General features: G+C 35.8%; 2 protein-coding genes across 3 annotated transcripts; one reads left to right on the plus strand and one right to left on the minus strand.

The window, feature by feature from the left end:
- Positions 1–1,302: 1,302 nt before the first annotated feature.
- LOC131638961 (pentatricopeptide repeat-containing protein At5g67570, chloroplastic-like) lies at positions 1,303–5,208 on the plus strand. Its single transcript, XM_058909486.1, has 9 exons — positions 1,303–1,970; positions 2,076–2,267; positions 2,399–2,480; positions 2,577–2,765; positions 2,858–2,971; positions 3,275–3,368; positions 3,444–3,601; positions 3,697–4,101; positions 4,272–5,208. The coding sequence occupies exons 1-9, from the start codon at positions 1,399–1,401 to the stop codon at positions 4,989–4,991; spliced, it is 2,526 nt and encodes an 841-aa protein (XP_058765469.1). The 5' UTR covers positions 1,303–1,398; the 3' UTR covers positions 4,992–5,208.
- Positions 5,209–5,333: 125 nt separating this feature from the next.
- Positions 5,334–13,385, minus strand: LOC131638969 (telomere repeat-binding factor 2-like). 2 transcript variants are annotated; one of them, XM_058909496.1, is made up of 7 exons: positions 13,231–13,385; positions 11,852–12,099; positions 11,422–11,633; positions 10,303–10,417; positions 9,674–9,757; positions 6,205–6,557; positions 5,334–6,063 (listed from the first exon to the last, which is right to left on the minus strand). In XM_058909496.1, coding segments are annotated over exons 2-7 (915 nt in total). In that variant the 5' UTR covers positions 12,002–12,099; positions 13,231–13,385; the 3' UTR covers positions 5,334–6,062. The 2 variants fall into 2 exon arrangements, with proteins under 2 accessions (XP_058765479.1, XP_058765485.1); XM_058909502.1 differs by lacking the exon at positions 9,674–9,757.
- Positions 13,386–16,125: the final 2,740 nt, after the last annotated feature.

Here is a 16,125-nt window from a genome sequence, read left to right on the forward strand (position 1 = left end):
TTTAACATTGCAATATAATCATTTTTCGTCAGGTAGTAGTTTATGTGTTTATGTGTTTATATGTTTATGTGTTCTTTCCTTCTACTTCTATTGATACTGCATTTTGTTTTGTTAAAAAAACTAACAGCGAAACTTTCATAGATGTATCTACGAAAGGGTCTAATTATGAAATTTTTGGGTTTTTTCCGTAGGTGCATCTACGGAAGCAAAATATATGTGATCCTTCTGTGGATATACCTACGAAATATTCTGTGACAGAGATTGTGTGGTTCATATTTACCAAGGGCTTCTATAAAGTTTGGGTTTCTAGAGTTGTATTAACACACAAACATAAAAATGACATCCCTAGGCCATGCTCATGGCAGCGAACATTATCTAAGTGTCTCGCTCCTGAACCGATTATTTTCAAAAAGAGTGGGCATGTTATTTTCTCTCCTCTCAAACCCCCGATGCTGATGAAATTTTGTCACATCCATTCCTTGGATCAACTTAAAAGGGGTCTCATGTCTTAGTTAGAGGGTGAATACAAAACTGACGAAGTCATCAGAAGGATTCAGAGGCTTAGAATAAAGACCTCGCTTGAGATCGGAGAAACGGAACGTTGGTGGGATGAGGTGAAAAATGATATTGATTTCATTCAAATGATGCATGGATCAGATAATATCGTTGTGACTGTTGTAATTTCTTAGATTTCTTAATTTTCTATTGTAATTTCTTAATTTTTGTAATGCCTATTTTAGTCGATGAATGTTTATTTTATTGTTTTCTGGTTTACTGGGTCTGAGTTGATTCTGTGGATGCAACTACGGAAGTGTTCTGTATGTGCATCTACGCAAGGTCGTCTCAAGTTTTTGGAGGCCCTGTGTAGATTAGTCGCAATTTAACCATAAAAAATTATTAGAGGCCTTATGTACTCATGATTTAACCTACCTGATATTTTACGAGGTCTTATTTAACTATAGTTTAACTCTGTAAAACTTGAGGTCCTGCGCAGTAACCCTCTTTGCACGCCCTCAAAGACGGCCCTGCATCTACGGAACGTTTTCACACAAATGTAAAAAAATGTGCTTCAGAAGATACATCTACGAAAACTATTGGGTTTGTCAATTCGATAGTGTGTGAGAGATGTATGAGGTGAGGTTAGAAATTTCCAATGTTTATTTGCAAGGAAAAGTGAAAATAAGAAATTAATTTATAATAAATTAAAAATTATCTTCTCAAATTTATTTAAAATCTTTTTATAATAAATGTCACTTTAGAGAGGAAAAATAACTTTTTCTTTAAAATATAAAAAATAAAAATTATCTTATGATTGCGGCCAGCCATGGTAGTATTATCTTCATATCTTGCAACCAACCATGGCATAACTGAATTCCGAACTCTCACCACTCTGTCATCATGGAAGCTCTACACATACACGGACACACGCTCTCACTTCGTCCCAGATCACAATTCCAACCAAACACCGACCAAATTCGCCTCAACCTAATCAAAAAAGGCGTCAACCCCACCCCAAAAATCGTCCACACCCTCCGCAAGAAACAAATCCAAAAACACAATCGCAAACTCAACCGCGAAGCCCAAGAGTCCCCTCCACTCTCCAAGACTCAGAAACAGACATTGGAGGAAGAACAGCACTTTCAGGAACTCAAAGATGAATACAAACAGTTCACAAAAGCGTTGGAAGGAAATTCGGAAGAGAACAAGGGTTTGTCTTTGGTGGGGAAGCCGTGGGAAGGGGTGCAAAAAGTTGAGTTTTTGGAGAGAACGAGAGAGTTCCGAGGAGAAAAACTTAAAAGGGAGAATTTAACGGAGTTGAAGGAAATATTCAGTGCTCGGAAAATGGATGAATTGAAATGGGTTTTGGAGGATGACCTTGAAATCAAGGAACTTTGGTTTGATAAAGGTAGTGATGGAAAAAAGACTAGTAAACGTAGTGAGGTTCAGGTTGTGAGCTTTCTTGTTGATAGGTTTGTGTTTGGTTTTTGATTTTCTGTGAATTGGTTTGATTGAATATTTTATTTTTTTGCAAGTTATGGAAGTGTTTTTTTTTTTTTTTTTTGCTGTTGTTGTAGGTTGTGTGATAGGGAAATTGGGGCTAAGGATTGGAAATTTTCTAGGTTGATGAAGCTGTCGGGGTTGCCTTTCACAGAGGGTCAGTTGTTGAAGATTCTTGGAATGCTTGATGCTAGAGCTTGTTGGAAGCAAGCTCTATCTGTGGTTCAATGGGTGTACGATTGTAAGGAACGCAAAAAGTTTCAAAGCAGGTGTTTTTTCTTCTGAAAGCAGCCAAATATTATGCATGATTTTATTATACGCATTTTTGTTGTTGTTTTACATGCTTAGTGCTTCGCATATTCGGTTCTCTCTTACGATGAAATTAATAATGATTTTGTAGGTTTGTGTACACAAAACTTCTTGCAGTTCTTGGGAAGGCAAGAAGGCCAAAGGAAGCCCTTCAAATTTTCAATTTGATGCGTGTAAGAATCAAGTGCTTAGTTTATTTTTTCCATGTGAAGACTCGTCTTTAATTGTTGTTGTACATCGTTGAATTGATTTGCTCTCAACTTGTTCAGGGAAACATTCACGTGTATCCTGATATGGTTGCGTATCACAGCATTGCTGTTACACTTGGTCAAGCTGGTCTTCTGAAAGAATTGCTGGATATCGTGGAATGCATGAGGCAGAAACCCGAAACATTTAACTATATGTATCACAAGAACTGGGATCCAATTCTTGAACCTGATGTGGTTATATATAATGCTGTAAGAAAGCAACTAAATATATTTCATATAAATTTTTAATGGATGCCATTTTGCAAATTGATTCAGTCTTTAGGTTTCTTCAATTATGTTAGGTACTTAATGCTTGTGTTCCATCAAAGCAATGGAAAGGCGTGTCATGGGTTTTTCAGCAACTGAGGGAAAGTGGTCTGAAACCTAATGGAGCTACTTATGGACTTGCGATGGAGGTAAAATTACAGGATTACAACATCTAACACCAAGTAACTTATCTTGAAAAATTAGATACTAAATAACTTGGCTCTTCTTACTTTTCACTACAAGGCTACGCACATAATCAAATTGATAACTGCTATTCTGAGTTGGTAGTTATTGTGCTATCATCTTTGGTTATGTCGCTAACAAAAAATTAAAGACGGTACAATATAAGCTGTTTTGAGAGAACTATTCTCGAAAGATCTATTTGGTTGATTTATTATGGTATTACTTTTTTGAAAATATGATCCAGTCTTACAGGTGATGTTTGTTATAAGGTAATGCTGCAATCGGGCAACTATGACCTTGTCCATGAGTTATTTCGAAAGATGACAAGCAGTGGGGAAGTTCCAGAAGCCCTTACATATAAAGGTAGTGTTTAACTTCTTTCATATCATTTGCAACTGTTATTCTGATGGCCTGATATATACTTCCTCTCTTCCTTAGTGTTGGTGAGAACTTTTTGGAAGGAAGGTAAAGTTGATGAAGCTGTGAAAATTGTCAGGGACATGGAAAGACGAGGCGTTATGGGAACAGCTAGTGTATATTATGAGCTAGCATGTTGCCTTTGCAAATATGGTAGATGGCAAGATGCTATTCCAGAGGTACTTTTTTTTTTTCAATTAAACTCCGAAATTTGACATTCAGATACTAACAAAACTCTGATTAAAGTTTTTTCCCATTGAAATATGGCTTGTAGGTTGAGAAGATAAGAAGAATTCCTCGTGCTAGACCCGTGGAGGTTACTTTCACCGGCATGATTAAGTCATCAATGGATGGTGGGCACATTGATGATTGTGTATCTATATTTGAATATATGAAAGACCGCTGTGCTCCTAATATAGGGACAGTAAATACCATGCTGAAAGTTTACAGCCAGAACGACATGTTTTCTAAAGCTAAAGTTTTATTTGAGGAAGTTAAAGTTGCAAACTCAGATTTACGACCCGATGCATACACATATAACTTAATGTTGGAAGCATCTGCTCGTGCGCACCAGTGGGAATACTTTGAGCATGTGTACAAAGAGATGATTCTCTCGAATTATCATTTGGATCAATATAAACACTTGGCATTACTTCTTAAAGCTTCAAGAGCTGGCAAGGTAGAGAGAATATACTCGTTATTCCTATAATGTCTCTGTTTTCTTTTCTGTTAGTTATTACTAGTGGCCACGGTTAGCCAATGGAGCGACAAAAACCTCTCTTTACTTCTTTACTTGATACATTTTTTTCTAAATATTGAATTTGACGGTATATTATGGTTTCATTGCAGTTGCATTTACTGGAGCATGCATTTGACATGATTCTGGAGGCTGGAGAAATCCCTCACCGTCCTTTCTTTTTTGAATTGGTGATTCAAGCTATGACTCGGGATAATTATGACCGAGCAGTAGTCCTACTCCGCACCATGGCTTATGCGCCATATCGAGTAACTGAAAAGCAATGGACTGGACTGTTCAAAGAAAACGAAGATAGAATTAATCATGAAAATCTAGAGCTGTTGTTGAATTCTCTTGGTAATTGCACGGTTACATCAGAAGCAACAGTTTCAAATTTATCAAAGGCATTGCATGTTCTTTGTGGATTAGGTTCGTCAACAAACACTTCAAGTTCCGGCCATTTTGGAAGTGAAAATGTCAATGGTCTGAAAGAGACAGCTGGAAGCGCTGCTGAACCTGGGAATGACATTTTTCTCGGTAGTGATCAAGCTGAACCAGATGCATTTACCTTTAACCATGATGAAGTTGACAGAGTAAACAATAATGATGTGGTGGTTTCCAGGCTGCAAAACTCCGATACTGAAGATAACGTAAGCTTACATGTTGATAGACTGAATTCTTTTGATCATCTGACACGTGACAAGTCTTCAAATGATGAGCTCTCGGATGATGAAAGTGATGAAGATGATGATGATGTTGGTGAGGGAGTGATTGACAAGCCTTCGGCATATCAAATATTGGAAGCATGGAAGGAAAATGAGAGAGGTGGATAGGGAGTTTGTTAGAATCAGAAATTGATTGTGGCTAGTTATTGCAACTTGTTTTAGGCTATGTTTAGGAGTTTAAAGGGTGATGAGGGTAGTGCTTTAGGAAAAAGGAAGGAGAATCTCCTAACTAGAATGGAGGGTTAATATTTTTCACCTAGAAAGAATGTACTGGCAGATGATTTTGAAAGACTTAGAAAAATTATTTTAATCTCTAACACCAAAAGACGCCTAATTCAAATAGTGTTCATTCATAGGTCCTATGATCTTTGCGCTATGAGTATCTAACTCTATTATCTTGTTATTTTTAACCATCACTAATTATCTCTGCTTCTTTTAACTATTGCTTTTATACAAGAAGTTATATTCTTATTTATTTCCCTTTTTGAAAATTCAATAAAACATAAGTTATTGTTTTATCAATATATTTATTGTATCGAGAGAAATAAATAATAAATAATTAAAGAATATATGAATAACTTTAAAAACAACTAAAATGAAAAGGAAACTAAGCGAAACCAAATAACATTTGCATAGAATAGTCATAAATTCCCTCCCATGGACCAGATATGAGCAACGATTCCTCAATATATCTAACTTGTTCAAGAATTATGGACTATCTTATAAAATTTTACCAAGCAAATGCCTCAAAAACAGATGATTTTGTGACAAGCCTCAAAAACAGGTCATAATAATGAAAAGTGATGTAACAATGTCTTAGAACAAGCAATGTAAATTGGCCTGCATGTCAATGACAATCCAAATTGCTATTACAGCACTACAAAAAAATTGATATCTTTCATCTAGTCCAAATGAGATGTCTATGTTGATATTCCATTACAATACTCTTCTTTAGTACTTTGTAACATTCCTCATTGTCTTCCTTAAGAATAAAAAGGAAAAAATGAAATAAAAGCTATCACTAACTCCTGATAAAATGTTTCAAGAATTGTTCAGCATATTCCAGATTTACAAGCCGAAAGTTATGTACAGCTACGACAAAAATTGGCAGTAGGCATAGCAGTTGAACCATTATCTCAAACCAACTCGGCCGATGATGAATACCTAAAGTCCCTGGCATCTGCATAATTCTCAGATTAATTAAACTAAACTAAGAACTAACAAATCCTTCTGTAAAGGCATCAGAAAAATGCAGCAATGGTTAAATTAAAATATACAAGTATGTGAAGATTCTAAAGGAGTGATGGATTGAGGAAGCTACCAAATATGAAGCATTTTGCATTTAAGTGCCTTCTTCGCTGCTTTTGCAAAGACTTGAGCAGCCTCAGCTTCAGCTTCTGCAGCCTCTGCCTCTCTAGCTGCTGCCTCAGCCTGTGCAATGGCAACTTCGGCCTCTGCAACTGCTTTTGCAGCTGCAGCTGCCGCCTCTTGAGCTGTCATGCTCCTCACTTTTGATAGCTCTTCGTCAATTTGAGATCTTGAAAGGATGTTGACAGCACCACTCTTCTCCACTTCTAGAGAATCTTTGGGCCTTGCTTCTATGAGCATCAAGGAAGAGCTTCTTCTTTTCTCAGAGACTGTTGGGCTTGGCATAATCTTGTACTTGTGCTTTTCCTGTCAACATATATGTCATTGGCAGAATAAACTCATATAAAATTTGATTGCATGCCAAGTTGCTATGGTACTATCTCTCTTACTAAAGAAATGGCTGATATCAAGTTGTTTCTACGAAAAGAAAACACACATCTATTTACATCTATACATTATACAACAACAATTATCCCACTAAATAGGGCCCGGATACATGGATCAAACGACACCATAACGTTCTATCATATATCATATATCTATCCAACTAATTAATCTCTAAATCTTTTTTAATAATTCCTCTTATAATCTTACTAGTGATTTGACTATCATATCTCCATCCAACTTATTAATCTCTAAATAGGGCCCGGATACATGGATCAAACGACACCATAACGTTCTATCATATATCATATATCTATCCAACTAATTAATCTCTAAATCTTTTTTAATAATTCCTCTTATAATCTTACTAGTGATATGACTATCATATCTCCATCCAACTTATTAATCTCTAAATCTTTTTTAATAATTCCTCTTATAATCTTACTAGTGATTTGACTACCAGATGATTTATGCAACTATGTGATTTGACTACCCATAGATTTGTGCAACTATCCTCCATTTAATCTTCTTTCTACATGGTCAAACCACCTAAGTCTAGTTTCCACCGTCTTTTCTATGATAGGCATTATCCTAACTCTTTATAATGATGTGCTATCTAATCTTATTTTGTCTAGTCTTACCATGCATCCAACACAACATTCTCATCTCTGTCTCTTCTGTTTTATTCTCGTGTTAGAATATTGAATGGCACGCATTATGTTAGAATATTGAATGAACCTTTATGGTTAGGCAGATGGAGTTATCTCCTCTGAGGAGCTTTGCTTTGCGAGTTCCATCGATGGTCCGACCTACCGGATTATCCAATGAAGCCAGTGAAGTCATGATACCACAAATTTTTCCATGTTTAGATGCGGTGGAGAACTCTGTCCAGCAAACACTGGAGGAATGCCGGCAAATCATAAGGATTGAGTTCGTCAAACTGTTACATCGGCATTCCTCAAGAGGTGTTCATTCATCATCTTATGTGGAAGATGTGATTTCAAAATCCAATTTGACAATGTAGAAGGACAAAGGGAAAGCAAAGAATCATGAGTTTGAAGGTGGAGTGAAGGAGAAACCGTCAAAACCCTCTTCTAGATGGAGAAAAAAATTGAAAATGCTGATGCTGCAAACGGTTTTGCGAAGGAGAAACTGTCAAAACCACCCCTGTTAGATGCAAAAATATTTGAAAATGGTGATGCTGCAAACAATTTTGTGAAAGAGAAACCGCCAAAACCACCTCTTCTGCAAACGGATATACGGAAAAACCGTCAAAACCACCACTGTCAGATGGAAACAATTGACAATGATGATGTTGCAAACGGTTTTCCGAAGGAGAAACCGTCAAAACCACCCCTGTCAGGTCTAACAAAGATCATCAACGGAGTGACAAATAGGAAGAACACTGTAACACAAAATCCGGTTACTTCTATACCACCACCACCAAAACCAACGGATCTGAGCGAGTCCGCGAAAGAAAAGAGAGAAGAGAACACAAACATGGAAGAGAGATATGTGAAATATGAGCATGTTTATTGGACAAATGGGACTTGTATTCAAATTGGAGCAAAGTCGTATGACCTTGCTTTGTGGAATGCCATAATATGGGAGTGTGGAACTAAAGGAAACTTTGTACTTTATTTCAACAGGAAGTCTTGATATTCGTCTTTTTTTTATGAGATAATACTAAAGAAAATTTAATTTCCCTATGGAAATTGGTGTTAGTGAAGCCTGTTGAAAATTTTTCTCCACTTTTCATGGATTGCTCTATTTTGTATTTGATAGAGAAAAGTTTTGGTGGATGCAAACTCCACCTTTGAGGACAAGGCTGTATTTAAAGGGGTGAGTATTAATAAAGACCAAATAGAGGTCATTAGGAAAAAGAAAGTATTATTTAATGAGTGTGGTAAGGATATATGATAAATAAAGAGTGAGTTAGGAATTTTTAGTTGATAGGTTGGTTATGCCTTGCTATAATAGTGATGTTCGTGAATGGTATGCATTGTGTTAGAACAATGAATGAACCTTTATGGTTAGGCAGAGGGATAGACATAACCCATCAAAAGCTTTATTTCTTGCTCCGCCTACCACCTACCGCCTTTTTGGTCTCTTAGCTTTCTTATATGTTTCCAACTTTTTTACACCTAGGTCTAAAACCCATGCTTTAAAGTGTTCCCTTTTTATTTTAACGCATACTTTTGTTCTACCAACAAGATTTTTTACCCCTAGGTCTAAAACCTTTTGATTCTCCTAACGTCTTCTTTACTACTTTTTTAATTCTTTGTCACCTTATCCAATATAAGGTTTACACTTCCTTGGGGCTCTGAGAAACCTCGCTCTAAACCTAGTGTTGGACGATCATTTGTTTTTCACCCTTCAAATGCCACCATTTGATCTATCGGTCCCTATTTTGGCTTCTTCTCTTAAGTCTCCTCCTAACCCTTATATCCATTACTTATACTCTTCGCTAGATATCCCAACTCTCTCTAGGTATGACTTTACATTCCAAGCAAACTTTTCTGTCTGATTTCCTAATAAGAAAAAAAATCTATTTTTGAGAACATACCCCCACTCTTGTATGTGATAAAATTATACTCTCTTTACGATCAAAAGTCAACGAAAAACTTCAAATGGATTTACCTTCCATATTCACCTCCCTGAGGCCAGACCCCATGCAAGCCCTCAAAACCTTTTGGCACACTCCATACATGCCATTTAGATTTCCTCCCAGAAAAATCTTTTCTTCTAGAGGTATTTCTTGAATTAAGTCTTCCAAATCCTTCTAAAATTTTAGTTTAAGGTGTTCTTCAAGTCTCATTTAAGTTCATAAGCACTGATAACATTAAAGTTTCGGGTTCCACTACAAACTTTCCATCTATGATCCAATCCATACATAATCTTATAACCAATTTATTTCTTTTTGTCAACCATTTTCTTTTCATTACTACCAGCAAGATCAAATAAGTTATTTAAGAACTTCAGCCATCGATGAAACACTTGATGTGCCTAGCTACAGAAGTAACTGATTATAAAATTACCTGGACTATTTTGCCACTTGTCACCATATGCTGCAGTTTTGTTGACAATAACATTTTAAGATCTGGTGGACACTGATATTTTTCCTAAATAGATGAAAAGTTTCGTAATTACTTTGGATGCAATGATGGGGACAAGATTTGCAGCCTATGCATGGTAGTATGCCTATGGTATGTTGGATGATAAGGACTCCTTTACAAAAACTGAAACTATTAGGGTTCCATTAAAAAAAATTTAGGGATATATTTAAAATTTTAATAAAACTATAAGGATCTACACAATAATTTAACCTAAAATATATAGCTCTTTGTGGAACCGAAGAGAAATATTTACAGTAAGTTTCAAAGATTTCTAATGCTTGAGAGAGCAATCACAAAGGGTGATATATAATTACATCTATTTTGGAACAGAAAAACATAATCAGCTGATAAATGCAAAAAGGAAATTGTTTGTTACAGCAAGGGCAAATAAATTTTCTTTTCTGCTAAGTCTTCATATAAAATAATCCATGAGTAGAGAGGCCATCACAAAAGCAGGAACTGTGGTAGTCTTTTATGGCACTAAGTTTTTTTAATGACAATTTGTTTCTTCTGATGTTTAGAGTTTAAAACCATGAGTGAAGTAGAAATACCTCTATGTAAGAAGCAATGGCAGCCTTGTCAGAACCCTTTGGATCCTTCATATTGACAATAGCCTCTAGTACATGATTATCCCCCAAATTGCCATCATTGAGAAACGTATTACTTCTGAAATTCAAAAGTATTGCTCACGATTTCAACATTTCAGCTTAAGATGGGATGTCGTTAACAGAAAAGAGATCAAAAGAAAGCTATTATCAACTATCCATAACAGAGAGTATAACCTATGCATAAATCAGTTCTTATCAAAATCATATAAGAAGTACATGAATAGATATATAAAAGTAAAGTCAAATCACTTCATCCAAAGGCAGTGAACTATCATCGCATAGTTATCAATGTATATGTTAGGAATTAAAATAAAGGTGAGTTTGTAATGATTGGAGTTAAGAAGTTAATTAGAAGTTTGTTACTAAGTTGATAAGTTAGTATCAATCATATCTTCTTTTCTCAATTTTGTTAATCAATCTTCTTTCTAGTTAGAATCATTCTCTTGTTTATTCATTCCTGGCAAGTTTTGAGAATTCTTTCCGTATATCAAAAGATAGATTGTTAAGCATATGATCTTTTCATTAGTGTTATCAAATAGCGGCGCCATGGTCACTATGGCGGATATACATGGCGGTTTTTGGGCTCGCCGCAATAGTAAATATTGGGCCAATATTGCGGGTTTTTCCGCTATAACGGCGCCGTAAAGCGGTCAGTATGACGGGATTTTGGCTCTCCACCATGGACTGTCATCTGCCATCAACAACACTTCTTCATTCCTTTTCTTACTCAATATATGTAATAATAAACCTTTTTTTCAATATATCTTCAATATGCTTACAGCAAAAATGCTACGAGGTACTGCACAAATGAAGGACCACCGGATAGTGGATACCTCGCATAGGAACTATAAAAATGAAGGATAACTAGATAAATCAAATAGAAAATAACAAAATTTTTTATGTAAATTAGGCTTTTCTCTATTCATTTATGAAAAACTGGTAAACTAACTCACAGCTTGATATACTAGAACAAAATTACACAACCAAGCACCACAGTCATGCAGATAATTTATTTTCTCTGGATAATAAATGGCGCATATATTTATTTGAAATTTCTCGAACCTTGATACTTGTTCTTTTAAATTAGAAGATTGCAATGCTCCACTAGATATTGTTAGAGGCTTAATATCAAGAAAGTCTTCACGTTGAACTACTTTACTCAAGGCCGGTTGATTATTATCAATTTTGGGGGCTGGAAGGTTCTTTTTAAGGGCAAGCTTTGCCTTCTGCCGGGATCCCCATATTGCTGTGACACTTATATTCCTCCATTTATCCTGTTAACAGTTCAAAGCATACAAACTAGTACACCAAAGGTATGAAATAGTTTTGTCAATTTGTTTAAAGAAAAATGACCTATTGTTATATCTTTCGCTTATGATACAATACACATGATTATTTGGATAGTTCAATTTTAACATTCCCAGCCTGAAAGAACAATAAAACTCTATTTGTGATGCTTCCAGGAACCTGCTAGAATGTTGAAATGACTTACCTTGAGATCTACATTCGAACGAGTACGCAAAATGGCACCAAAATCAGGATCAGTAAGTATAGTGCGCCATTTTCCTGACCCATGTTTGTGTACTCCAGCTTTTAGCGCCGCTTCTTCTTCTGCAGTCCATTTCTGCTTAGGAGCACCCATGGAAGGAAAGCTGGCACCTTTTTCGTGACACTTTAATCTCTGCTTCTACGTTAGAGGAAACCTTGGACTTTCAATGCGTCCCTTTTCTACATGTGCATCTTTGCGTAAAAAAAAAAATTTACCGTTAATTGTTGACCAACAAATAACATAAAAAAAATAAACAAAAAATATCAAAATGTGATTATTCTGTGTTTACACTTTACAGTAACCAGTAAAATACATTTAAATAAATATAAATCATCCCAAATATTGGGACTTGGATCCTCTCCTTCAATTTCTTCTCTCCAATTATCTCCTTCACACTTTTCTCTCTATATCTCTCTAATATTTTTCTCTCTCTTCTTCTTTTTATCATTTTTTCTTGATGCAATTAATTCTACTACACTCCATGGTCCAAATATTGACCTTAGTTCCAAATTCAATTCAGTCTCATCCCCTAACACCTCACAACAACAACCAAGCCTTATCCCACTAAGTGGAGACGGCTACATGGATCAACTTACGTCATAATGTTCTGTTCAGGACCATACTTCTATCCAAATCGCTAATCTCAAAATCTTTCTTAATAACTTCTCTTATAATTTTTCTAGGTCTTCTTCTACCTCTAGTTGTTTGACTTCTCTCTATTTGATATACTCTCCTTATCACGAAATTTACTGGTCTTCTCTCCACATGCCCAACTCATCCACTAACACCTCAACTATATAGCATCTAACACTGGATTGAAGACATGCCTAACAGGCTAACACATACCGACACCGATACGACACTAACGCATGTAGTTACTTTCAATTACTTCCATTTTCTCAAATTATTATCGGAGTCAATACGAGGGTTTAATGCATGTATCTGCAAATTCCAGCCACCAACAGCCTAGAAAAGTTTAGAATTATGCATTGCATCAAAATGCAAAATCTAGAGAATTAGAGATGCTAATTTCTTAAACCAATAAAATGACATTAACACAAACACATCGACTCCGATAATAATTTGAGAATCATAACATTATCAAAAGGAAAAGTTTTTCACTTTAACCTAACCCATTACATTGAACAAGAGAATCATAAATACAGTTACAATAAACAATCAACCTAACATAAAGTAGAACCGCATGCATTCAAGTGGGAAGGGAAATAACAGACTATAATTCTAACAAACAAATGCAAAAATTGGAATTTTTGTTAACAGAAGATCGAAAATTAAAGATGAATCGATGGGTAAATGTGTACCTGATAACTGGGCAGTGATGAAAATTGGGAAAAGTTGAATTAATCCGAATGAGTTTGTTAAAGGGAAGAGAAAGAATGAGACGCATGTGTTCTATTCGACCGACTGACCGAGGGAACCAAGCTGTGTCTCTTCATTTTGTTTTTGGACTAAACCTCTCAAAATATTCTACTTTTTTATTCTTATTAAAGTATATTATTTTGCCCTTCTTTAATGGCATTTATTAAAATAGTAATTGAATGTAACCAAAAAGTAGTATAATTAATTGAATGTACTTGTTAAATTAAAAGATATAATGTTTGATACTAAGGTTTTTTTTTTCCTTTTCGTGTCTGGTCTAGCGGTGAAATGTTTGGATCTTGAGAGTGTGTTTCTTTCAAGGTCTCAGTTCGAACGCTGCTAGATACAAATTGTCTGTTAAAAAAAAGATTAAGCTTTTTTTAATATTTAAAATTAACAGAGCGGAGCAAAATGAAATAGAATAGAGTGGAATGGAACAGAACGGAACAGAACATAAACTTCATTCTATTGTTTGAATATTTTACGACGGAGCGGAACTAATATCTCATTTCATTGTTTGGAAATTAGACAGAGTGGAAAGCATTATAATATTTTATTTTATTTTTATCCTTTACTTCAAAAACATTAATATGATTAATGTAAAATTTTGAAGGATAAAATTATAATTGTGCTATTAATTTATTTCATTCCATTTTATACACTCTAATTTCGGTGGAATGAAAAATGAACTAAACTAGTGGTATTTGATGGAATGAGTTCAGTCACATTTCATTCATTTTTTGTAAAACCAAACATTGGAATATAACATGATTCTGCTTCATTGCATTGCATTACATCCCTTTCCATCAATCTAAACATACCCTAAGGGAGATTACGGGTTTTCGGAGAATTTTAGGGTTGTTGTGATGTTGGAGTTAACTCGTATAAAGGTGAGAAATTTTATAAATAGTAATAATAGTATTTTGTGTAATAGATCGGCTCCCTTCTCAAGGGTTGGGATATTTATAGAAATCCCAGGCTTCTAAGAAGTAATAATCGTTTTTAGAGGTGTGAGGAGTCAGTGTTGACTCCCTTTTTTAGGAGAACGTGACTTTTTTCCATTAGACTGAATCCATTTTTGCACCATTGTGAATTGGGACACGTCACTCTCACACTCACACGTTCCCACAGACCAGGCGAGTCGTCCAAGGAATAGACGACATAACCAAAGGACGGGTGTCCGCTTCAATAAATGGGCGGCTAAGAGGTCGAAGTGGACGTCATTATACGTCGTCTTCCCTTAGTGAACCTCGTGTGTCGCCTCGTGTCAGTCTTTTATAAATATACTAATACACAATCCCTCAAGCATGATGACTTAGAAATGACGAAATGAGTTAACTTGTTTTTTCTTATTATTTGGCAATCTCCCTTAGGTATGCATAGGGTGGATCCCTCAAGCATGAGGCAGGTTCCTCATACATGGCCTGATATATACACATAGATGTTTACGAGGTGAATCTTAAAACGTCAGCTGAGGTGAAAAGCATGTGTTGTATTAAGTGTGTTTGATTATAATTTTTCCCCGAGAAGCCAATTTGGTCTTAATTACTTATGTGTGTCTTTAGCGTGGGAATATTTTTTTATTTTTAACTATTGGGATGCCCTGTGGGAGGTTGTGGATTACCCCTACGACTTGATTTTCCTTCCCTATAGAAGGATTTTAGTTTTTCCTCATTTATCCTTTTTCACATTCTCCTCTTCCAAGCCTTCGTCCATTTTCTTAATAGTTTTATAAGCTCAAAGTGCACTCGTTTTACAAGTTCTTCATTGTGTTTGCAGATATGATTTTATCCTCATTTCGTTCTCTCTATTCTCAATGATAATTGTTAAGATTTTAGAATGTCCAAGGAGTGGTTGTGCATTGTTGTCGTGAATTTAGACACTTGGGAGCCATGAAAGCTCATGTAGTTCTAATATCGATTATCTTGTTTTACTTGTTTTTATCAGGCATCAATGGCAAAACAAATGCTAAATGTTTAAATGTCAAAGGCTTTGTGTCTTTGTACTCTAATGAGGAAATGATTGTTATTTTTTGGTGGAAAATAATACTTTCCGATACATGACATGAAAATGATGTGATTTTGGAACCGTTTTCTAAGGAGGAATGGCCAATATGGCCTCCCTGGATGGGTTGCACGTTATTTGCACCTGTTTATTATTCACGACTTAGGTGTTTTAATACCCTTTATGCCGTTTAAAGCTGGGTTTCTAGCGACTACGAACGTTACTCCTTTTCAAAGTTATATGTCGGTGAGTAGGAGTCTTCCCAACTTTCGGGTATTCTTTTCTTTCTATGGTGTCCAAATTAGCGCCAAAAGTGATCGAGTAACCTTACCAAAAGTGCAAAAAATTATTCAAGCTCCACTCAAAACCTTACAAAGACAATAAAGGCAGGATTCTAAGGGTCAAAGGGTGAGATTGTGCCTCAATGGTCACAGTGGGGGCGATTGGAGCCCCTTGTTTCCCATTGAACGACAACTGACAAACAGCCATAAGAGCCGCCCAAGTGGCCTAATGACTAGAGAAGGAAAAAGGAATGTTGAGGACCACGTATTGGATAATTCCCATCTCTTAAGATCCATAAGCTAAAAGAGGATTCTTCTCAGGTTTTGAAGGATGGTAAATGATAATCACTGAAGAACGTAAGGAGAATATGGTCCTTTTGCTAACAAAGGATAATTATATGATGGAGCGGGTCCAACGAGAAAAATGTATCCAAGTCGTTAGTGAGTTAAAATCTAAGCTCACAATGGACAGTGGAAGTGTCGGTCTGAGCCAGGAGAAAGTGAGGGACTTGATGAAAGAGAAAGAGGATTTAATGTCCTTGCTAAAAAAGG

The sequence above is a fragment of the Vicia villosa genome, linkage group LG1, assembly GCF_029867415.1.
Source record: "Vicia villosa cultivar HV-30 ecotype Madison, WI linkage group LG1, Vvil1.0, whole genome shotgun sequence".
NCBI lineage: Eukaryota > Viridiplantae > Streptophyta > Magnoliopsida > Fabales > Fabaceae > Vicia > Vicia villosa.

Bases quoted from the DNA above. Each gene is read 5' to 3' on its own strand.
- LOC131638961 (XM_058909486.1), top strand. From the start codon at position 1,399: ATGGAAGCTCTACACATACACGGACACACGCTCTCACTTCGTCCCAGA. The intron at 2,766-2,857 runs GTAAGAAAGCAA...CAATTATGTTAG, and splicing joins ATGTGGTTATATATAATGCT to GTACTTAATGCTTGTGTTCC. The intron at 3,369-3,443 runs GTAGTGTTTAAC...TCTCTTCCTTAG, and splicing joins AGAAGCCCTTACATATAAAG to TGTTGGTGAGAACTTTTTGG.
- LOC131638969 (XM_058909496.1), bottom strand. From the start codon at position 12,001: ATGGGTGCTCCTAAGCAGAAATGGACTGCAGAAGAAGAAGCGGCGCTA. The intron at 10,418-11,421 runs GTTCGAGAAATT...TTTGAATTTCAG, and splicing joins TTAAAAGAACAAGTATCAAG to AAGTAATACGTTTCTCAATG. The intron at 6,558-9,673 runs GTAATTTTATAA...ATATGTTGACAG, and splicing joins CAAGTGGCAAAATAGTCCAG to GAAAAGCACAAGTACAAGAT.